The sequence below is a fragment of the Puntigrus tetrazona genome, chromosome 18, assembly GCF_018831695.1.
Source record: "Puntigrus tetrazona isolate hp1 chromosome 18, ASM1883169v1, whole genome shotgun sequence".
Taxonomy (NCBI): Eukaryota; Metazoa; Chordata; class Actinopteri; order Cypriniformes; family Cyprinidae; genus Puntigrus; species Puntigrus tetrazona.
In genome coordinates, this window is record NC_056716.1 from 20,286,465 (window position 1) to 20,311,376 (window position 24,912).

At 37.1% G+C, this 24,912-nt stretch overlaps 1 protein-coding gene across 16 annotated transcripts; it reads left to right on the forward strand.

Moving 5' to 3' along the window:
- Positions 1 to 24,669, forward strand: c2cd5 (C2 calcium dependent domain containing 5). 16 transcript variants are annotated; one of them, XM_043264561.1, is made up of 31 exons: positions 1 to 246; positions 1,089 to 1,185; positions 1,309 to 1,395; positions 1,479 to 1,650; positions 1,731 to 1,826; positions 1,992 to 2,147; positions 2,527 to 2,731; positions 3,907 to 4,080; positions 4,784 to 4,938; positions 6,349 to 6,549; positions 7,506 to 7,594; positions 7,739 to 7,777; positions 8,523 to 8,631; positions 11,477 to 11,530; positions 14,226 to 14,340; positions 14,483 to 14,653; positions 15,751 to 15,942; positions 16,447 to 16,633; positions 16,732 to 16,896; positions 17,009 to 17,149; positions 17,261 to 17,324; positions 17,427 to 17,488; positions 17,616 to 17,714; positions 17,850 to 17,939; positions 18,031 to 18,118; positions 18,202 to 18,288; positions 19,384 to 19,419; positions 19,750 to 19,851; positions 22,205 to 22,398; positions 22,992 to 23,138; positions 23,689 to 24,669. In XM_043264561.1, exons 2-31 carry the CDS (start codon positions 1,096 to 1,098, stop codon positions 23,812 to 23,814), a joined length of 3,693 nt encoding a protein of 1,230 aa, XP_043120496.1. In that variant the 5' UTR covers positions 1 to 246; positions 1,089 to 1,095; the 3' UTR covers positions 23,815 to 24,669. The 16 variants fall into 16 exon arrangements, with proteins under 16 accessions (XP_043120496.1, XP_043120497.1, XP_043120499.1 ...); XM_043264562.1 differs by lacking the exon at positions 11,477 to 11,530; XM_043264564.1 differs by lacking the exon at positions 11,477 to 11,530 and having other exon boundaries at positions 14,483 to 14,572.
- Positions 24,670 to 24,912: the final 243 nt, after the last annotated feature.

The window sequence follows — 24,912 nt, forward strand, 5'->3', positions numbered from 1 at the left end:
CCTCCCACCTGCGCGAGCGATGCGATGCGCCTGATCCTGCGCGAGCCGTTTCATCTGACAGACGAATTTGTTTTTGAAATTAGCCGCATAAACGTCAAAATTTTGATGTGATTGCGGCCAAGATGGCTCACAGAATCGACGATGCGCCTTCCTGAGATCTAATTATGACTGAAGACGAGTTTTAATCGGCTCGAGGATCGATGGAGAGACTTTAACGTCAGATTGAACCGCTAAGGTGAAACTCTGGTGAGCCGACAGAATCAAAAACACTCAAATGATTGAATTTAGCTTAACGGTTTATGAGCAAATCATTCGATAAATAAGCCTTTGCGTCTAATATAATACTGCTGCGATGTATAAACAACGTGAATGCAGCTAAGTCAAACTGCTTACTGCTCTGATCCATACAGAGATATGCATGTATTCATTGCATATGCATTATTATCGAATTATATTGTAGATAAATAGCTTTGGTGTTCTGGAATAATATGATACTTCGATGATTGTTTATAAAAAAGAGCCGAATGCTACAATCTGCTAAGCACAAGATACACACATATTATAACGTTACATAATTTAATTAACGATACTTATATAGTTAATAATAATAATAGTGAATTGTTTTTAGCAAGTCGATTGCGTTTATGCAGATCTATGCGTTCGTTATGTGCAATTTAGTTTGCTATTTTGGTAAATGTGTGGTAAATGATAATCATGAATAGTTTTCTTTTCGACTAAACTTAACTTTATATGTTCCTGTATGTTATTATTAGTAAAGTCAGATCTAAAAATTTCAATTCTACATTTGTTTCTGTTGAACATGTTACGATAATAGTGAATAATGATATATTCATTATATAGAGGTAATTATTTATGTGAGTTTATTTTATGCAAGGCTTTTTTGTGTCTGCATTTGTAGTCTCTGGCCCTTCTGCCGGCCCTGTAATCTGTCAGAGGCACCTGTTGTGATCACCTGTTTCAAACATCCCTGTCAGTATATGGCTGTGGGTCAGGTTGCTTCTTGTCTTTGTTGTCTGCTTCGATCCAGTGTGCATCCTCTATGTTTGCGTTTATTCGTATTTACGTAGATGAATAATGCCTGGGAAGTTAAAGGCGAAGATTGTTGCCGGGCGGCACTTGCCCGTCATGGATCGTGCCAGCGATCTCACAGACGCCTTTGTGGAGGTGAGTCAAGGATTAGTCTGTTAATGAAGTCACTTGGCTATGCCCAGTAGATTAACATGCTGTCTAAGTTGGATATCGCTCGATTTTACCACGGAGCAGGACTTATAAAGTTTCCCTCCGCAGGTCAAGTTTGGAAACACAACGTTTAAAACGGACGTGTACCCCAAATCCCTGAATCCTCAGTGGAATTCGGAGTGGTTCAAATTTGAGGTGAGGTCTTTCTGCTTGCCCTGCTTTGGGTTGAATTTTTTGCAGAGTCTGTTTCCTATGTTTGTCCTTCCTTTACCTCTCAGGTGGATGATGAGGATTTGCAAGATGAGCCGTTGCAGATAACCGTTCTTGACCACGACACATACAGTGCTAATGATGCCATAGGAAAGGTGTACATCGACATTGATCCACTGCTCTGCAGTGAAGCTGCTACCGTCATCTCTGGCTGGCTCCCTATCTACGACACCATTCACGGTGGGTCTCCACAAGCAAATTCAGCCTGTAATATTAAGGAGTTATGACTTGTTTTGTGCTAAAGACATGTTTGCGTTCAGGTATACGAGGGGAAATCAATGTGCTGGTGAAAGTGGATCTCTTCAATGACCTGAACCGCTTTAGACAGTCTTCATGTGGGGTTAAATTCTTCTGTAGTAAGTATCTAGATCATCTGCTTCCATCTCTTCCTGTACTACTTTTCTCAATCCCCTCTGATGATCCGCTTCCTCCACTTTCTTCAGCTCTCTTTCCTGTCTTTATTTTGTCATTCTCAGCTAATTTTCAGTCACGTTTTGGTTCTGTCTCTTTTTTTTCTTCAGCAACCTCCATTCCCAGATGTTACCGGGCCGTTATGGTACATGGCTTTGTGGAAGAGCTTGTGGTAAACGAGGATCCAGAATACCAGTGGATCGACCGTATCAGAACCCCTCGAGCTTCAAATGAGGCCAGACAGAGACTCATCTTTCTCATGTCAGGTATTAATACACAAACAGTGTGAAAGACCTACTAAGATATGCTTATTTTCTATTTTTGGATGTATTGCTAAAGGTGCCAGTTTAAATAATGCTTTCATTAAGCAAGGATGCATTCAATTGAACAGAAGTAAAAAAATAAAAATCTATTTAGAAAAAATACTGTTCTTTTACAAACCATGATTTAGCACTTTTAGATTAGATAAAGTAGATCAATAGGCCTATAGTGTGCTTTAAGTTGCTTTGGATAAGATCATCTGCTGAAAGATGACCGCTCTTTGTTGTCTCCGGAGACATATGCGTGTGAAATCTGAGACACTCCTGTCAATATTTTCTTGGTTCTTATGGTGTTTGTCTAAATGCATCCGTGTCTCTGTTGTAGGTGAATTGCAGAGGAAGATAGGTCTGAAGGTGCTGGAGATGGGAGGGAATGCAGTAGTGGGGTACCTACAGTGTTTTGACCTAGAAGGAGAATCAGGCCTTGTGGTTCGTGCCATCGGGACAGGCTGCACACTTGAGAAAATCAGCACACTCCCTGCCACAGCCACACACCCCAGCAACTCCTCTCCTTCAAAAGACATGAAAGAGTGAGTGTCGCCTGTGCTCCAAATCAGGGATAAAATGGCAGTGTGTGTGTATATGTGCATGTCAGCATAAAGATAATTGCGAATACATTTTTTTCTAACAGTTATCTTAGTTCATTAGATTCATTTTTTTTGCTTAAAATGAGAATTGTGTTCTGGATTAAGAATAAAAGTATGATATATGTGTCATTATTATGGACATCGCAATGATTTAATTGCATTTTATCGAATGAAAAGTTAGTTCACTGCTCAAACATTTGGGGTCGGTAACATATTTGTAGTAGATGCTTATCAAGGTTGCATTTATTTAATCAAGAAAATAGTAAAAAGAGTAATATTATTCCAATTTAAAGATCAGCATTTATTTAAAATTGTAGCATTATAAATGGCTTGACCGTCATGTTTACTGACTCCAAAGTTTTGAATGATAGTGCATCATGTTTTAGATTTTAATCTATATTTAGCAGGCATATTTATTCAAGGTTATTTGTTATTATTTAAAATGATCTAACGTTCCTTTGGTTTTATTAAGCAGGCGTTAATGCAAGCTAAAAAAGAAGAAAATGCTGTTTAATTACTGTTTTCTGTTTATATTCATAAATGAGTATGAGGGTGTGTACGTGTATTTGTTTCTGTTCTACAGAAATGCATTCTCAACACACAAACATACCACACCTCAATCTTGTTCTTCCCTGCATGTCCTCTGTGCCCCTTCTTCTCTTGCTGCCTTTTTCTTTTCGGCTTTCCTGCATGCTGCATCTCTCCTGCACCAGCATGTGTTTGTGTTAGATGGCTTAAAGTTTAAATACCGTTCGGTTGTTCATTTCCAGACGAGGCGTTTTTTTTTTTTTTTTTGCATCTGGACTGCTGAGTCTGTTGTGATTTGTCTTTGTGCTGTCTCGTCCCTTGCCCTCTTGGGAGCTAAGAATGTTTGAATGGCTGTGACCTGCCTAACTAGACGGCGTTTTTGGCTCTGTCTGGGTAGTCAGCTCACTGAGTTTGTGAGATACAGTCAAAAAGGATGTGTCTGCTGTGTATGCAGTCCCCCTTGGGTGTGTGCGTGCATGTTTCTGTAGGTCATTGTTACATGTGTGTTTGTCTTCTCTGTGAATGTACGGTACACTGTGTGCGCGCGCGTGTGTGTTTAATGTATGAAATATGCGTGAATGTGTGTGTAGCTCTCCGCAGGCTGCTCCGTCCACTCTCGGATGTCGTTCCACACACAGCAGTCCAGTTCACAGTGCGAGCAGTCGTCTTTCTCAGGGCTTCTCCGTTTCCGTGCCAACACTGCTGTTCGCCGGTATGAAACCCAGACACAGGAGCTCAGAAGCCCCCAGAGCCAGGCAGTGTAGGCAGGTACCCCACGACCCCCATGACCCCGTCACGACCTTGCCACGGACCCGTCACCACGTTTTTCATTGGCAGACAGCTATGACATCACCAGCCCCCCCTCCCCCTTCAGCTGCCAAAGCAAAGCAACCTCGTTTGCCGCTTAAAAATGCCTCTGACCAATCAGTAAGCTGCATTCAGCTGTCACTCACAGAGTATATCCAATCAGAGGTGTCGGTCGGCTTCTGTGTTTTTAAGTTGTGCACGTACGTACCTTTTTATAAAAACTTTTTTAGGCAGGGTTGTTGAAATTGACATTTTTGCCTGGTGAAGGCATTAGTCGACCATTGTTATCAAAGCGTTGTGCTTTGGTTGGCTGAAACACGCTTCTTGTTCATCTCATTTGTCTCCTGCCTCTATTTTTGGTTTTCACAGTGGGTTTTTTTTTTTTTTTATTATTATTATTTATTTTTTTTTTTATCCCTGCTCGCTACCATAAAGCGCTTTGCTGTCTCTACTTGACATCCTCACATACTCTACCCTTTCAGCAGCAAGCAGTCAACACTCTTTCTTCCGTTCTTTCTTTCTTTTTTTACTTACAATCTCTTCCTCCACCTCACACACACACAAACATTCACATGCTCAAACACACACGGGCACAGTCCTCATGTATGACCCTGTGAGTCCGTGTGTGTTGATGGAGTGTGTTCCTCCTTGCTCTGACAGGCCAGGGTTTGGGGAGGAGGCCCCAGGCGTCCCGTTATCCTCAGGACCCCCCAACCCTCTGAGAGCACAAACCTTCTCCTCCTTCTCCCCCTCCAAGTCCTACAGTCGCCAGTCCTCCTCCTCTGACACCGAACTCAGCCTAACCCCCAAAACCGGTAAGATACCCGACCCCACCAGACCTCTGGCTCTCTCTCTCTCTCTATGGGCCTTGATTTTAATCAATATCAGCACACTGACCCAGTGTCAAGGCTGAGAGGCAGAGGGTCTAGGGGACCAGTGTCTCTGTTTTGTGTTTATCCTTCCATTATTACTTTATCTGTGTATGTGAGATGTTTATTTTTATTTGACTCAAGGCTGTGGTCTTATATTTTGTACATTTGGATTCTGTGAAGAAAATGAACTCTATCATACCTTCCATATGTGAATCAGCCACTTCTAAAGTAAACAAGTTCTTTAAAGGGGCTGATTCTAAAGAACTTTGGTTTTTTTTTTCATGCATGTTTGCCTCTTATTTTTCATTATCTTTTCAGGGATGCAAACTGCTTGGTTTTACTAAAAATCCTCAATGTGTATGAAAAGAAGTCACTTATTCTGTTTCATCATTGACCAAGGAGCTTTTTCACTTCAAGCTTAAATTATTAAAGTGATGGTTCACCAAAAATGGAAATTCTGTCATCATCATTAACTCTCCTACATTTTTCTTTTAAACCTGTATGACTATTTTTCTTCTATGGAACATAAAGATATTCAGAGTGTTTTGTTCATACAGTGAAAGTCGATGGGTTTCAGTGGTGTCTAGTTCCCAGTGTCCTTCCAAATATTTTCTCAGCGTTCTTCAGAATAACGTTGTGTTTCACAGAAGAAATGGAGTCATAGAGGTTTGAAATCACCCTTGACACAAGGGTGAGTAAATGATAAAACTGTATAATCAAGTTTGTTCAACACTGTCCGTTTTATGCTTTTTATTGTTATAGTGACTTTAAAGAATGACATGCTAATGTGAACAAGAAACATAACTGAAACACTTCAGTTTTATTTGATCTTTATCTATTTCTTTCTCCCTCTTGTATTATACAGGCTACGTGTATTTCACAGCCCCCAAAATCATTTTAATTGATAAATGTTATTGTGTCCTAAATTAGCTATTTGTTTTCATGTATAAATTAGCAAGAAACACTCTTTTATCTTCCCTATGTATTTTTTTAAATAAAAATCAAAAAGGGATCCCAGAGGTATAATCCACCAAAAAATTAAAATGCTGTCATATATTTATATTGTTCCATACAGCAGCATATTCATAGTGACCATGTCAAAAAGAATTGCTATAAAGATATAGCCAATATTCTGAAGTCATAAGGTTTTTTTTTTTTAACCAGAGCAGTTAATTGAAATTTAACCTTTGAAAACCAGCCTGCTGGAAATAAAACCCTTGGAAAATCATTTCATTTACCTCTCATCAGTTTGCATCCCTGTCTTTTGTGTAGTTCAGTCACCCCTTATTTTTTCTCATATGATGTCTTCATACCTGTCCTCCCCAAACTTCTCTCTCATTCTTTCTCTGTCAGTGGGGATTTTTCTGTGTCCCAGTACTCCCGCCCTTGAATCTGAATCATCTCCCCTCCCCTCTGCCCATCTGCCCCGTCACTTACGGCCAGGGATGGCCTCCAGGAGTACAACTCCTCCCCCACTCCATGTCAGCCAATCAGACACAGCCATGCTGAGAAAGAGCGTGTCTTTCAGTGAGGAACTGCTGCTGGCGGCCTCTGGTAGGATACACCCACAGCTGTCCCCATGACCTTTGACCCTTGGTGCAGTGATTGCATCCAGTGTGACCACAGCAACCCCTATGCTGCCCCCTGGCAGAATATCATGCCCGTCGCTAAATAAATCGTACTAACAAATGGATTTTTTTTTCATTTGCCCCCACATTTTTTGGCAAATGCACTCTGAGTGCATGTTATGATAGAGAGGTGTGGTTTAATGTCTTCTAAGCTCTCTGATTTAACTAAACACCACTTGCATGCATTTTTTCAGCCTGACAGCAAGTTAGATTTCCCTGCCAGTGGAAGAAGAAACTAGAAAAAATAAACCAGCCACCCCCTGTCCTCTTTTATTGGTTGGTTACAAAAGTCTTATTTCCGAGTGCCTGGGCTCTGAGCTTATGTGTCTGAGACTGTATGTTAATTGTGTTTTAATCTGTCGAAAAGTGAAAACTTGAAGTTGCCCAGCTAGTGAATGAGTAGAGCACTTTTTTTGCCATGATAAATGTTATTTCTTAAAGGTTTCTGAATGTTTGTTTTCATATATGTATTACTTTAATGGTTTATCCAACTAATGCTATTATTAATTTTTTAAAATTGATGTGAACCATCCAATTCGAATTGAGAATTACATTCATATACATTACATTATATATATTTGTATTAGACTGCTGTTTTACCTAACAAAGTTTAGAAAATCAGTTTGTTGGCTGAAACGGCTATATCCACCATATGATTTACATTATTGTTCAAAAGTTTCAGATCAGTAAGACATTTGTAAAATGCTGTTTTTTAACTTATGAAATAATACTGGAAAAAAGTATCATGGTATCACCCAAAAAAACTAAATGTGTGTGGTTGCATGGGTTATTTTAACATTGTACACTGGATTGTTTAGAAATGATGTGTTGTTAACAGTCTTTCATTTCCCCCGAATTTCTCTATCTTTTACATCACAACAGGAATGGGAAGTGGTGGCAGTGCAGGGAAGGAGGCGGGCCCTCTTAAAGCTCTTCTGAGGCAGCAGACCCAATCAGCACTGGAGCAGAGAGTAAGAAAAAGACTCGCATGCATTTATATATGTATATATATATTCACAATTACGTGTATGCACAACAGTGCAACTGGTGATTATGAGAATGACCTCTCCACTCTGAATGTTTCTCCACTCTGTCATTTTCTCACTGGATTTCAGGGGGTTTCATCATCCTCTGAAGCATTTGTTAGGACAGGGGTATGTCTGGAGAGGGCATGCCGAATGTTTTCTGATCGTAGAATCTTTCATGTTTCCAAAATTCCTGCTTGTTTGAAAACTTTGAACTGGAAGACCTGCATCTGTTCTACTGTCCTAATGACAGTCCTTCATTTTCAAACCAATGACACATCAGTATCGTGACTATTGGTTTGGGGGCCGTGTGATTATGTACCCATTTCCACGGAGAATATTCTAGAACCTTTGACAGGTGCTAGGAAGCTCTCGTGTCTTCCTGTTTCACTGTGAACTCGGTCCAGGTGTAAAATGTCTTGTAAATAAAGAAATGAATGTAAATGCAGTTTGCGTCTTCATACTTGCATAGTTGAGAAATGAACATGTACTGGTAACAATTTAGTTGAGGCTTTTGATCAGGACTTCACGTATATTTGTTATGCATTTGCATGCGGTTTATCAGAATGGTAAGTTATCAGTAAAAGCATCTTATTACCTTGTTAAGCCGCTTACATCTACTGGTAAGTTCTGATGTATTGTACTTAACAGAGTTGTTACCCAGTGAAAGAGCCTGTCTCCTACAGTGTCTGAGTCTCTGCATGTTTGATAATGTAACGGCATGACCCACAGGTTTTAATTTCTGTGCTGTAAAAACTGTATGAAAATTTCAGTACAGAAGTTGACCTGTTTTCGTGACATTTGTTAGAATGCCAGTGGGTCACCTGTGTCATTTTTTTGTACGATCCCTCCATCACCGTTCTGTGTGTTTCAGGAATACCCTTTCTTCACGTTGACCGCCTTCCCTCCCGGATTTCTCCTTCATGTGGGAGGCGTGGTCAGTGCGCGCTCAGTAAAGCTTCTGGATCGAATACACAACCCAGGTAAGATGGCTCAGATTTCTCAAGCACAAACAAATAAATACACCAAAACATGAACACAACTTCACTGTAGTAAGAAATTAAATCAGTCAGCAGGTGCATTTATGAGGTAGTTTGGTGAGGTGCACGCTGTTGGTGAGGCTTTTGTTGTATTTCAGTTCTTTGCATAGTGTATGCATCACATGCACCATTTTTTGGCCTTAAAAGAAGAGTTCACCCAAAAATGAAAATTCTGTCATCATTTTTCACCACTTTTACATAGTAGAAAAAAAATTCAATTTTTCGCTTGGTGACCCAAAACAGCCTGGTTACAAACTATCATCTTTCTATGATGATAGAATTTTCATTTTTGGGTGAACTCTTCTTTTAATGTTTTGTCCTGTCCAGCTTAGAATGCTAAGGATTACTCTTATTTGCTTATGGAAGATTTTGAGGCATCCATTTATCCTGAACATATTTTTTGTAAACCTGCATATTCCCATTTCTAGTCTGTGCTAACATGGCATTATACAGTAGGGATGTAAATCTTGGTATTAATGCTATTAAATACAACCTTTACAATATTTCATAACACTTTATTTTAAAGTGTGTCCTTGTTACAAGTTACGTTTACTTACCATTATAATAACAATTAATTATCCATAAATTACATGGAAGTAACTCTAAACCAAGCCCTAATTCTAACCCTGACCATATAGTAAATACATGTGGTTAAATAATATTCTTCACTACTTAAATATATAATTACACTGTAACAAGGACGCCTAAAAGTGTATTATGTTGTGTAGTATATTTTAATATCCTTTTTAATGGAAAACTGGCAGGTTTTGGTGAGCTTTTTAATGCACAGCTAGGAAATGCAAAAGCTTGGTGAATTTAAGACTATATATAACGATATATGTAATAAAATTTCTTTAATTGATTATACTTACTGAAACAATCATAAAAGTTAATATTAAAACATAAAAATATAAAATGATTTTTTTTTTTTTTTTTAAGTATGCATATACTGTCAAACCAAAATGTATTTAGGCACCTTCAGCATTTCCTACATTGTCAAAGTGTACTTGCTATAGTTTAGAAAATGATAATAAAATATGACAAGAACTCAGAGTTAAACTGTCAAAACAAATTTATATTGATAACATCAGATAACGTTGATAGAAAGATATAACTAACTAGATGTAACTAAATTGGTTTAACCAAAACATGTTCAGGTCAAAGTGTCTGAATAATTTCTGGTTCAGTAAAATTTGTAAAAACTTTTACTGGTAGTCTAGTGTATGAACACAGTTCACTTTTCTATCCTACATAAATTTAAATATAGTGTGCTGCGCCCAATAGTAAAAAAAAAAAAAAAAAAAAAGCAAAAAATTATATTTGGTGTCAAAATCGTTTTTGGTTTGACTGTATGACAATATTTTACAAGAACATCTATTTTACAAGAACATTTAATCTACAAGAACATGTTCTATTGTTAATGTTATTTGTTTATTTAGCTCATTTTTTTAAACAATATAACTAAATCATGATCAAATTTCAGGATACACATTAAATGGTTGTCCGGGTGAACTTTTGCATCCCTCTTGCATGGATTTAATACATAATTCTTTTAAATTTATTTCATAATTTTTCTAGTTCTCATTCCCTACCCATCCTAACTTTTCCTTGGTTTGACCCACAACTCTTGTCCTTGTTTGTGATGCTGCCCACTGCAGTTAGTACTTCTTTAAGACTCAGATCTAGGTTTTAAGCTAACCAAACTAAACTAATTACCTACTAATTTACATTTTGCACGCTGACATGTTTCCAAATTAGGTATCACGTAGGGAGGTTGTTATTTTGTATAGTGGAGTGTAATTAAAAGGAGAAAGACTTTAATTAAGTTCTGAACTACAACTCGGAGTGTCTTTTTTTTTTTTTTTTTTTTTTTTTTTTTAAAGGAACACTCCACTTTTTTTGGAAATAGGCTTATTCTCCAACTCTCCCAAAGTTGATAAGTTGAGTTTTAGCATTTTGGAATCTATTCAGCCGATCTCTGGGTCTAGCGATAGCACTTTTAGCATAACTTAGCATAGGTCATTGAATCTAATTAGACCAGTAGCATTGTGTTCGAAAATGACATCGCTGCGCCGGTTGCTGTCATGGTACGGCCGCGAACTTCCTTGATTATTATACCGGAATAGGAGTATAGTTCTTAATCATATCGGCCTAGAAAATGTCTACTTTTCTTTTTCCTCTAGTCTTGACACACAATATAACTACAGAAGTCATTTTTGAACGCAGTGCTACTGATCTAATTGATCCTTTAATTGTAACTTCTAGATGACTGCAAACAAACACGTACAACCTAAATTGTTATTCCACAACATACAAATGCATCACATCTACTACTACATCGTACAAATGTTTAATTAGTGTTTGCGAGTGTGTGTGTGTGTGTGCATTAATTAAAGCATGGTTTGGTTGAAGGAGCCGCTCATGTAGTTTTATTGTAGATGTGCTGGTTTAGAGCCTCTGACATAGTGCTGCTGCATGCTTTTTTTCTCTATCTCTTTCTCTCTGTTCTTCTTCTTTCACCTCTTTCCCCCTCATTCTCTCTCCCAGACCTCTATTTTTCTTCCTCTCTGTCCATCTTTTCTCTCTCGCTCTCGTTCTCGTGGTCACCCTCTCAGATAACTCTTGTCTGACTTTGCAGTTCCTGTGGAGTGGTGTTGTCCAGTGTTGTGTTCTTGTTTGTAGTTGGTGTTTGGTTTTCTTTTTCTTTTCTACTCTTTCTCTTCTCTCTCTTTCTCTCTTTTTCTCTCCGCTCCTTTAACCGATCTACTAATGTGGCGATTTGGCTCAGCCTTGGGTAACACCAGATCATACAAACTGCTAGACTGGAATAGTTTCACTGCAGGTACTACCCTACCCTCAGTCCTGCTATTCTCACACACTCACACACACACACACACACACACACACACACACACACACACACACACACACACACACACACACACACACACACATATATATGCAGCCCTTGGCAGCTCAGCTAATTAATATGTATTATCAGTTTTGAGATCACATTGAATTTTGGCTGTTTTAGTTTAACAATTAATCCACATTGGGATAATGTATAAAGGGACATGTCTCACAATAATAAAATTCTGTCATCATTCACTGACCCTCATGTTTTTCCGAACCCTTATGATTTTCTATTCTCCTGAGGAACACAAAAAATACATTCAGCTGCTGTTTTTCGTGAAGTGAAAAAATATAAAGACTAGAACAAGTTTTATGTGCTGCTTGTTTGGGCTTGTTAAGGTGCTTGTTTTGTCCCTTTGCCTTATTTTTCTGAAAAAAGAGCAGTGTGAAATGTTTTTTCATGCAACATAGAAGATTATTAGTATATTTTTTTTATGTAAGTAATAAAGTCAAATAACAGGTGGGTCAGTAAATGACTGATTTAAATTTTGCAGTGAGCTTTTCCCATAGTATGTATTGAAATATGTCATTGAGTGCATATTCACAATTAAGAAGATCAGTGTTTTTTTGTCATGAGTGATTACAAATACTTTTAAGGATGAATTAAGTGTGTAAAAGGAGACATTTGTACTTTGATATTAACAGACTCGCACATACAACCTCAAGACTTTTCTCAGTAGTGTGTGTTGCATGAGCTGCCATGCGCTGTGCTTCTGTATGAGTGTGTGTGTGTGTGTGTGTGTGTCTGGCAGCTGCTGCATGTTTTAGCTGGATGCGTGGCTGTTTTCTGCTCTGGCTGATCATTCCTTGATCTGCTCTGCGCTTCACCTGACCCCTTATCCAGCGTCCACTGCTCCCTGATCACATGAACACTTGATTTACCAATTCAGTGAAGAGGACTTAGGCAATGGTCTAATGGTCTTCAGTCTTGAAAGGTCTCTTGACCTCTGTGCCCTTGGGAGCGCTGCTGCCTCTGTGGTCATTGTTGCTTCCTTCTACAAAAGTAATAAGGATTCATGCATTATGGATTATGTTTGCGTAAGTTGATACGGCATGTGCTCTGATATTGATTTGTAGTTATTATCTGGGGTTTTAAATGCCAGTAGAGGACTTTTAAAAAGACATTTGCTTTCTTCAATTATAATTTTTTTTTCCTACTATTTTTCTTTAATGCACCGTTTGGTGTTTTTTAATCATTTGCAAACCATTTGTAACAAATATCAAGATAATTAAAAAGCCGCCAAAAGTATCATAAATTAATGTCAATTATTATTGTAAAATTATGTAATATGAGAAATATTTCAATAATGCAAATGCACTTCTTGGCTTTAAGCTTAATTTATTGGCGTGTCTGTTTAATCTATAATCGACAGAATAGTTATTTTTGAGCTCTGACAAGTGCTGTTTTTCAATGAATTGAGAATTATTTGTTTTCACAAAAGCAATTGAGTGCAGGATTTAGATTTAAGATAAATTTGACTGTGGACTTGTGTATTTTTTTTCAACAAAGAGTTACTAGACCGTGCTTTAAATCGTGGTATAGCAGTGGTAAGGTGAGCATCAGGCCATCATTTATTTATATTTATTTATTTTTTTCACACTTTCTTCTGCTTCTGGTCTGTTTTCTGCTGTGCACTTCTTTCTTTAATGCTACTGTTATTAATCAAACTCCCTCCTGCTGTTGGCTGTTTATCATGAATAGGATGGAGTTTGTCCTCCATTGGGAAGCATGACTGCACTAGCAGGGGGAATGCTCTGCCTACTGTTGTAGATTAGTTCATTAAAAAAAGCTGCCAGTCAGGCAAATCACACCACTGTCCTCTTCGTCCTCACCATCATCATCATCATCTTCCTCATTCCCCTCGACCCTCTCCTAGTTGTGGTAAACAGGCAGGGGAGTTTGCACTCGTGAAAACCCCCTGCTCTCAGAAAGTGTGAGCACCTGTGTGTGCATGTGTGCGAGAGAAAAGCTAAGGTACTAGCCTTGTTTGTATTGGTCTATAGTTTGCTCCCTCTCTGAGGACAATTTTGATATTTTTCACTATTAAATATATGTAAAAAAAATATTATATTTTAATTTGGCAATATAAGGTTACTACATGGGGTAGGGTTAGGTTTAGGGGTAGGTTCAGGGTTAGTACATAGTTATTACCTTGTTACTATAATTACTATAGTAAGTACACTGTTATAATGAGGAACAGGAATGTAAAATAAAGTGCTACCAAAATCTCTTTGAAATTGACTATGACATTTAATATAGCCATGTTTTCTAAACTGGGATTTATGAAAAAACTGCAGGGAGGTTGTGAGCTAAAAAGCTAATTATTATGTCATTAAAAAATTATGATAAACTGTATTAAAATAAAAACCTTGCTAAAATCAGAGAACCAATGATGTTCAATTGTTAAAACATTTTGCTCAAAGAGGATCAGCTGATAAAAAATAAGTTTTGTCAATATGGACAGTAATAATAAACAAATGAGTGCATTTTAGACAACAGTTGATTGTGAGTTGACAGATTTGGGAGCATCAATGATCTAGCTAACAGGGCTAGTATGCTGCTAAAGCGAGAGGCGGTGTTTATGTGCTGGTGGTGTGTGTCATGATGTAAATGTTTGTTTCAGATGAGCCGGAGACACGCGATGCATGGTGGGAGGAGATTCGTCAGGAAATAAAGTCTCATGCCAAAGCTCTCGGCTGCCACGCTGTGGTGGGGTACAGCGAGTCCACCAGCATCTGGTACTTACACACAAACACACAATGCTCAACTCTGAGGATGTTTGCTATGGCTTCCTTATATATCCAGTTTTTTAAAGGAGTCAATTCAAATGATATGTGTCTTGATTTTTAGCTGCCATAATGAAATGCTCTTTGTTTGCAGTGAGGAGGTGTGTATTCTGTCAGCTTCAGGCACCGCGGCAATCCTTAGCTCCCGGTTCATGCAGGACGGCCCGCTGGACACCGAACACAGGTTGTCACGGCAACCGCTTTGTGTCTTTTCTACAGGGTCAGAGAGGGTCGAGGGGGATATGGGTAGTTCAGCCTCGCTAGGGTAGGTTAATGACACACACATGACACATACACACACACACCTTTGGCCCCATGCTAAGGGACTCTTAAAAGAATAGTTCACCCAAAAATAAAAAATTATTATTAATTCTTCTCTCATGTTATGTCAAACTTCTAAGAAAATAATCCATAATAATTCAACATATTTGCCACATCCCTGTTCTATTAAAGTCATACAGCAACCGTAAAGGTAGCATGTGACTATTAACCCCGTCTGTTTTCTAAAATTAATGTAATAGATCCTGTGAACAATTTTTGATAATCCAGTGCATGTCACAATATAGAAAAGTTCTGTTATTACTTCAGTTTCATTGCGACTTCAACAATGGTACTTACTGATATAGAAAACATTTTTTGTAAAACTGCTTTGCAAATATTTGTTGTGAAAAGTGCTATACAAATAACCTTGAATTGAACAATAAAAATAAGTCACTATTCACTGATTTATTTTCCTTAATCCAGTAGTTCTTAAAGTCGGCATCAAAGAGAAATTGTGACATATGTGAGTAAAATGGCTCCTCGAATTAGTAAAAAAAAAAAAAAATAGGATGGAATTGATTCGATTTTGTTCGCTTCTTATGTGAAAAGATGTTGTTGGAAAAGTTAATATTTTTTATACAAAATTACAAGAGCACATTTAAGGTAAAATATATTGATGAATTAATCATTTTTAATAAACCTCATTATTGTCAGTTTGGATTTCATGGTGGTATTAAAAGCCAAAAGGTTGGGAACAAAATCATAACTTTAATTTTGGGTGAACTTTTCCTTTAATCTCAATACTAAACAATACTAATTAAATTGGTGTGTGTGTGTGTCTGTGTATGTTTGCCGAGGGTGTTTTTTTTTTTTGTTTGTTTTTTTTACGGCTACTAACCAAATTAAGTCCTAAGGGCTAAAAGCATTTGCCTGTCTCTGCATATGTATTTTTTTTATGTTCAAAAATAATACCATGTTGTCACATTTGTATGCTTACTTAATTCTTTTATTCAGTTTTAGCTCATTTGGGTGCTTGGGTCTGTGTGTGTGTGCCCTGTTGGTATTGTTTATGCACTGATTGCACTGATTATTTCTGTTTAGATTTGAGGAGGTCGTGTCCCCTGGCTGCGGGTTTTGTCACATACCATACGATGAGTTGAATATACCATTTCCTGCTCAACTCACCTATTGCTACTGTTGTCGCCGCTACAAAGTGCCCGATGTCCTCTTCACCACGATTGACTTGCCTAATGAAGCCAACGTCACCGGGAAGGGCTGCCTGATTCAGGCCAGGTATTGCATGCACGGGACATCATGTCCAGATGCATACACACTATAACAAAAATAATATAGGAAACTCTTATTTAATATGTATCGATACATTTTAAATAGCATGTGTACGGATGTAATTGAAGTCTATGATTTAATTTAGATAAATATATGCGCTTGTTTAGCATGAAGCACAACACTGTGGTTCTTTACAAGCATGCGGCTCATTATTTAGGGTTTCAGTTATTCATAATGACTCAGTTCGTATTAAATACTTCCACACAAACCAATTGTGTCATCTGCTCTAAGATTGAGTGACTTGCATGGCATGCATCATCCATCTCCCCAGAATTGTAATGTTGCATTTGAGTGAATTCATAAACACAGACGTTTGAAACGGTTTTTGTCTCAAATAAATAATCACTTTGGAGGAATGTTAAGTCAAACCCATTGCGTTGTCAGATACAGATTTTTCACAGTGTGCTCCATTCAGAAGGTCATCCGGGTGTTCTTTGCATCTCACTATAGGCTGTGCCGGACTAAAAAGAAGGCGCAAGGAGAAGGGAACGCCACATCGATTAGCAATCTTCTGCCATTTTTAGAGTACGAACTCCACACGCAGCTGATGAACAAACTGAAGCTACGAGGCATGAATGCTTTGTTTGGTCTGCGTATCCAAATAAGTGTTGGAGAGACCATGCTGCTAGGATTAGCGGTCAGTGTGCATGACAAATGAAGCTCAGTGCTTTTTATGTACATATGGCTGTATATGCTGCTGTTTTCATGCTAATAGATGTTGTTTGTCGCATCTAGTCTGCAACAGGAGTTTATCTGACAGCTTTGCCCAGTCCTGGAGGAATCCAGATTGCAGGAAAAACTCCCAGTGACATCACATACGAGCAGCATATCTCTAATATGCAGAAGAAAATCAATGACACCATCACTAAAAACAAAGAACTGTACGAAATCAACCCTCCTGTGAGTGCATGTACACATCAAGTGTATTCCAAAGCTTTTATATTTTATTTTATTCGATCTACCTGTTCCTCATTCAAAAACAAAGCTAAAATGTTGTTTTACCTTTGTATAGGAGGTTGTCGAAGAGATCATTGGTTCGCCGATCCCTGAGCCCCGTCAGAGGTCTCGCCTCTTTCGTTCTCATTCAGAGAGTTCAGATGAGGTTTCAGAACTAGACCTATCCCATGGGAAAAAGGATGCCTTTGTATTGGAGGTAATTTGGCTTGCACTCGGAGGCTGATGTATTCGAGAGATGAATGGTGGACATCCTGGAAATGCGTTTTGTGGAATGAAGGATCTTCTTAATGTTTTAATATTTTTGTAGATTGATGACACTGATGCTGTGGAAGATATACATGCCCTTCTGACGGATTCCCCCACCCCAGCAGGTAAACATATGCTCTACACCATTGTAAGACTCTGTATTCATCTGTCTATATGTTTGGCTGTATATTCATCTGTCTGTGTGCATTTTGTTGTCTTCCTTTTAGGATTCTACAGCTGCAACACTGAAATAATGCCTGGGATTCAGAACTGGACTTCAGCTATACAGGTACTATTCATCCCAGGGAACCTGTTGGTTTCTGTCGAGTTTTGAGTTCTTGAAAATGTAAAAACATCAACACCAAATCTGTTAACTTATTGTTGTTTGGTGTGGAACCAAACATATTTTTGTGCAGATGTTTACCTCTGTGAGGGTCTTCCGCCTTAACAACGCCAACTTAACCAATCAGGGACTGAATAAAATTTTCAGTGACCTCTGTGAGAATCTGCTGAAGGTAAATGCTTTTTTCCAGTTTTCTGAATACGTTTGTGTGTTTTTTATGATGAGATTAGTCCTGTAATGGTTTGATATGGGCCAGCTAAACCAAATGATTTCTCTGCTTTAACTGGAATATATGTGTGCTCTGTAGAGTTTGTACTTCAAACTACGGTCAATGGTCCCCTGTTGTCTTTGTCACTTGAACTTCACCGTAGCCATACCTGAAGATGAGCTCATTCAGGTGAGAACACACCTGACCTAAGGTCTCTTTGTCCTGTTTAGATTTATTCTTGTTCTTTTAATATAATTGGTTGGTGTTATTTAATTGTCAGGTGGCGGTGACAGCTGTGGCAATGAGCTTTGACAAAGAGCAACCTTTGGAGAATGGCAGACAAAGTGGGGAAAAGACACTGATAAAGGGTAAGCGTGTGCTTTATGTATAGCATGTTCATGTGATAAACCTTTTTGAAAAGCAAATCCTCTATGTTGATTGTCTATTGCAGCCATAACAGAAAATGATGAGCAGCTTCAGTTCAATCTGGAGCTCAATGCTGAAACTACTTCTCCCAATCCTCTCAGTTCCCCCAAAGGTAAACCCTGGTGAATCCTCACTTCAAACTTCACCCAGTGTCCCATACAGTACTTTATAGCTCTTTAAATGTTTGCCATATTATTTTTATATAATTGCTAGTTTCATTAATATGCATTAAAAACAAAGTCATAAAATACATGTTTATTACTAAAATTCATTAAGTCTAATCTGATGTACTATAATAACTAAAGCTGAAATACTAGAGACATAGTATTTAAATAATAATAAAACATAACTAAATTACCAAACTTTAAAATAAAAAGAAAACAGAATATATAAAAATAAATATTTAAAATATTAATAAAAACTATAATAATGTAAATTATAGTAAAACAACAAAGATAAATAATAATATCTTACAATTTGGCAAACAATTAAATATTCATTTTGCTGTTAATTGTAATGATCCAGAAAGCTACTTTAAATGCAAAGGATGCTCACACCAAATGCTGACTTAATTTTAGTTAATAAAGAAAACTAATTTATTTATGACATTATTTTTTGACAGCATCCTCATTTTACAGCATTTTACAACCTAAATTTGTAACAATACTGCAGCTTTGCAGGTAGGTTTCTTAAAGCACCTTGGAGACATTGCCACAGTTCTTCTGGGTTTAGTCTGTCTCAGTTCGTTGTTTCATCATGTCGTTCCAGACAGACTGGATGATTATAAGATCAGACCTGGCTGTTTTCAGACTTTTTGTGCAAACAGTAATCTCTGGATCATTAACAATTATCGTCTGTAAAATGAATGTTTGGACCTACTACACTACAGCAAAACATAAATAACTGATTTAAAACCATTTTAGCTGGTGAAAATACTAGTGTTGTAATCATCTTTGCTAATAATAGTATTAAACAGTATACTATATACTATCAACAGTATAGTAATGTGTGTGTGTTTTGTGTAGTTTAGTTTTTTTGCTGGGTCTGCTGAAAATCTTTTAAAAAATTATCATAAAAATGATAGAGTAATATCTACATTGCACACAGGCTTTTCACAATATAAAGGAAAATCCTGTTTGTCTTGGTGTGTCCCTTTAACACTGCATTGGTTTTTGTGTGTGTGTGTGTGTGTGTGTGTCTCTCTCAGGTCTATCAGAGGTTGGCAGCCATCCGTCAGCCAGAGGTCAGTATCTGATCCGTTTCTGAGAGTTCTGGAGGCAGCAGGGTGTTTTTTTCCTTTTAATTTCGGCTCCTTTTGTGTGTGACAGTTTGAAGTGCTGCAGCACACACCCCAGCATCATCCATTTTACCCCTTTTTTCTTTTTTTTTCTTTCTTTCTTTATGTTATTTCCTCTTCTCTTTGTCCCCCTGTTGTGTGTCGTTGTGTGTATGTAATTGTCTGCGGGATTTGTGTCCGCATGTGCACACATTTCTATGTTTGTGTGTGCGTTCGGGTCTATCTGTGTAATGTCTGTCTATATATGTGTGTGTGTGTGTGTGTGTGTGTGTCCAGCCCCCTCAGTTGATTACAGTTCCTTTGCAGACAGATGCAGCTCCTGGATAGAGCAGCTTAAACTGAAAGCTCACACCATAAGACGCGGATCGGTTAAAACAAGTAGGAGCACACACGCAAACTCGCTTACACACACACAAACACTTACACAATCACATAGACCCTAGTCAGAGTAAACTACATTTTAAGGTCCCAATGTACTTAACATACAACCATAATACAATATTCATGAATGAATCTTGCTCTTATTATATATATATATATATATATATATATATATATATATATATATATATATATATATATATATAAAAATATAATGCTTATTTACATAAATTACACACATAAAAATGATATGCATATATATATATATATATATATATATATATGTGTGTGTGTGTGTGTGTGTGTGTGTGTGTGTGTGTGTGTGTGTATATATATATATATATATATATATATATATATATATATATATATATACATATATATATATATATATATATATATATATACATATATATATATATATATATATATATATATATTTTTTTTTTTTTTTTATGTATATATACATTTTTATGTAATTTATGTAAATAAGCTTATTAAGTAAGTAAAATGGTTTGAACTTAAATGTGTTAAATATGTCTTATTGTTTAAAGTCCTAGGTCACAGAAAAACATTCATAAACCATGTTTAAAATGTTGGAAAACAATACATTTTTTGTTGCTAAACGAAGACCATTGTACATTGCAATACGACATATCTTCTAATCCTCACAGCCTCGTATTCATTAAAAATCAAATGCCAAATTTAAAATGACATCTACTCTGACTACAGTCTATACTTTTATGCGCATCCTTAAATACACATACTCCCATGTCCTGCATCAAAAAGTGGACGAGTCTTGCTGCCGTATACCGATCCGATCAAACTTGATTGACAGAGTGTGAAAGTTGAGGTTGAGTCCCAGTGAGGAGCCAAGATGAAGACTGCCGTTCTTTCAGCTGTGCCTCAGTGATTTCATGTTTGAGCTTGCTGATGTAATGAGCCTAAACAAAGCACAGAGCAACTGTGTCATGGGCCCATGCAGAGTCGCATATGATGCATTCATGCATCATAAGTACGGCTATACCAGTTGTATAGTCCAGGGTTGGGCGTTATAGCTAAAAAAACCCCCAAAAAAAACATCTTAATACATCTCAATATTTATGTAGATGCTCTTACATAAAACTACTGAATTAAAAAAATATAAAACACACTTATTATTAAATAAATAAAAAATTATTAATAAACTGTCATGTTTTTTGTGCATTTTTACAGTAAATGAGCACAAAAATGATTAAGAATCTTGTTAAATAATTAAAATTTCTATGAACCAATATATCAGTGGAAGTTAGCAACTCCAAAAGCATGATTTCCTTGTCTGGAAAAGTCAGACAAAAGTGTGGAAAAGTTGTATTATTATTTGTATTATTAAATATTAATATTTATAATAAAATCAATATGATATAATATTTTATAGGTTACTAATTTTGGAGTTATTTATGCTATTATTATTATTGTTGTGATTTTTCTTTTGGAGTAAATATTACTATTTGTAAGTGATGTTTATAAAATACTATTAATGGCTTTAGTTTAATAACTTTAGTTTTAGTTTTGGAAAAATAATGGACGCACATTGCTCAGGAAGTATGGAAACCCTAATAACAGAAAAGAATAAACAGCAGTATTTGTGTATGTATTATTTGTACTGAAACATGAAACATGACAAATGGAGACTTCTAAATGTTTTTGGATCTTTTTTTTAGAAAGAGATAGTACTAATTAATGTAAATAAAGAGAACAGAACTGATTCTAATGTCGCTTTCATATAATCATTGCAGTGTGTTGCTATATTGTACGCCATCAACAAAATAATCACAATAATGTTAATGTAATATTGGAATATCTCGCCCAGCCCTGAATGAGTCCACTGACAGATAGTCAGAGCATTGTTTGGGAGCTGCATGCGCATTAATGCTTTATGTAATAATTGTGATGCAGCATCATGAATGATGTTCTACAGCTTTGAGATTCTGAGCTCTTTCACACTCTTGATGGAAAAAGTGTCCTCTCTCCTCAAAGCTCATCATCCTCTGATTGACCAGGGCCGACTGAACATGCGTGCATTCATTCTTTCTTTCTTCCTCTGTCTCTGTATTTGCATGCTGTTTATTTGCATGGTGCCGTGCCGTTGCTTTGCTTTGATCACATGCTGCTGATCTGCAAACACACAAACGCACATGTCTTTTTTTTTCCTTGGTCACTATGTTTGTCTCGTCACATCCGTTGGTCTTGTACAGCGCCCTCTGAAGGCCATGTCTGGTATCTTCCCACCCCCTTCTTTCTTTTCTCTCTTGTCTTTCTCTCTACCCCCTCTCTCTCTCTCTCTCTCTCTCTCTCTTACTCTCAACAGCATCATCTCTGGAGAAGGCCAGCCCGTTGCCTGAAGGTCGCTCTCGTTCTCTTCGTTCAAATCGTTCCTACTCAGGCAGTTCTGTCGCAGTCGTCAAAATGACCCCACTCTCTTTCATTCCTGGAGCAAAGATCATCAAATACCTAGGCATCATCAACATGTTCTTCATTAGAGAGACCACCTCACTCAGAGAGGTAGCAGTCTTGCTGTTTTTAGACACATTTAGGTCACATACATCAAGACATTTGCTTATTATTATTATTATTAATAATAATAATAATAAAATGTATAGATTTTTATAATATCAATGCTATTAGAAATAACATAATAATATAATATTAATATCAATAACAACAATACAAATTCTCAATTAATATTATATTTAATTATTTAATTTATTAATAATAAAATGACAAGTTAGTATTAATTTAATATTAAAGATACAAGTAGTATTAAAATGTAAATTTTATTCATACAAATAAAAATATTTAAATAATTAAAATAAATGAATAATGTTTTTCATTTAAATTATTATGAATAATATAATGACTTGTATATATTAAGTATTGTGATAATATGATTGTTTTTTAATTAATTACAATTATTTTGATTGATAACGTTATTTTTTATTGTGAATTGTTATGAATAATAGAAATATTAATAGTGCAAAATATTCTTGCTTTTATTGTAATATTAATATTTTTAACAATATGTCATTAAATCATTTAAAAGTAGTAATTAATTTATATTCATTGTAGTATTATTATTGTTTTTCCTTGTGTTTTAGGAGGGAGGTGTGAGTGGGTTTCTGCATACGTTTATTGCTGAAGTGTTTGCGATGGTTCGTGCCCACGTCGCTGCTCTTGGAGGAAATGCTGTCGTCTCCTACAGCATGAAGGAGTGTGTGTTCATGGAGAACCCCAACAAGAACCAGGTACACACACACACACACACACTCTCACTCATATACACACACACTCTCTCACTCATACACACACACACACTCTCTCTCACTCATACACACTCATACACTCTCTCTCACTCATACACACACACACACACTCTCACTCATACATACATACACACACACTCACTCATACACACACACTCACTCATACACACACACACACACACACTCTCTCTCACTCATACACACACTCTCTCATACACACACGCACACACACGCACTCTCACTCATACACACACACACTCTTATACACGCACACACACACACTCTCTCACTCATACATACACACACACACTCACTCATACACACACACTCTCACTCATACACACACACACACACTCTCACTCATACATACACACACACACTCACTCATACACACACACACACACACACTCTCACTCATACACACACACACACTCTCTCACTCACACACACACGCACACACACACACACTCTCACTCATACACACTCAACCCATCACATGTGTTCATTTGTGCTCATGTTGTGTGTTTTTCAGGCGCAGTGCCTAATCAATGTCAGTGGGGATGCTGTTATTTTTGTCAGAGAATCTGAACTCGAGTCGACTTCAGTACAGCCACAGTCAGCCACCACAAACACCTCCAACGGCGGGGAAGGAACGTGAACTCGCATACACACACACACACTGACAAACTCTCAAGTAAACGAGTCTTAACATGAACCATGCCATCTAACGCAGTGTCAGGCTTAATCTACCAACCAAATCTCCAAAAACAAGCAAAAATCTAAGTTGGTTAGTTCTCCAAAGTGTCATATTCTAGACTGGCCAATATTTTATTTCAGGATAATGTGTTAAAATCCCCTCCGTCAGACGCCTTTCAGAAAGGTCATCTGCCATGTTTTTATATGTTGGCCGTTGTTGTTCACATTCCATTTTGTCCAAGTGTGGCGGAGGCAGCTACCAAATTCAAAAGGTCTATAAAATTTGTCTTTGTGTTCGCAAAGAGTGTGTAAATGTGTCAACAGCTCTTTAAATGGCCATGTTTTGTATTTAAATAAAGGAATAAACTACTGATGCACTCTCATGGACATCCAGTTCAGGATTTTAAATACTGGTTTTAAATAAGACACTTCCTGTCACGTCCTACTGATCTCTTTAAAATCATGTCAAATGCTGGAAACGTTTGTTTGCTTTCATGTGCCACAATGTATGCTTTTTTTTTTCTTTTCTTTTTTTTAAATCATGTTTGGGTCGGACTTCTGCAAGGCCGATCCGGTTCTCTTGCATGTGCAATGCCAGTTAATCATTTCGAGAAAGAGAGGTTATTTTAGGGCAGAGTTGTGTTCACCGTGGACTGACACTTGAATGTACATATGACGGGTCTGGATATGAGGTTGGCGGCTCTGTTCATGTGTTGACTGACTTTTAATGCTATTATTTTGTATATGTGTTTGCCTGAAGACAAATCAAAATTGCACATTAATATGATATAATTGAATAAAACTATTATTGCTCCAGTGTGTATAGTCCATGTCAAATTCCTCAGTTGTTGAATGAACGTATAAAAAACTCAATTTCTAAAATATAAGTGCAATGAATGCAGAATAATTTGCCCAAAAGACAGTTATGTTTGCTTGATTTAAGTGTTTAAAAAAAAAAAAATTCAAGTAAAGATGTCTAATTCATTTTTTTCCATTTGAGCCGCTAGTAGTCTCCAGACATTACAAATGCATTTCCTGTTGCTGACTTACCTAATTTGGC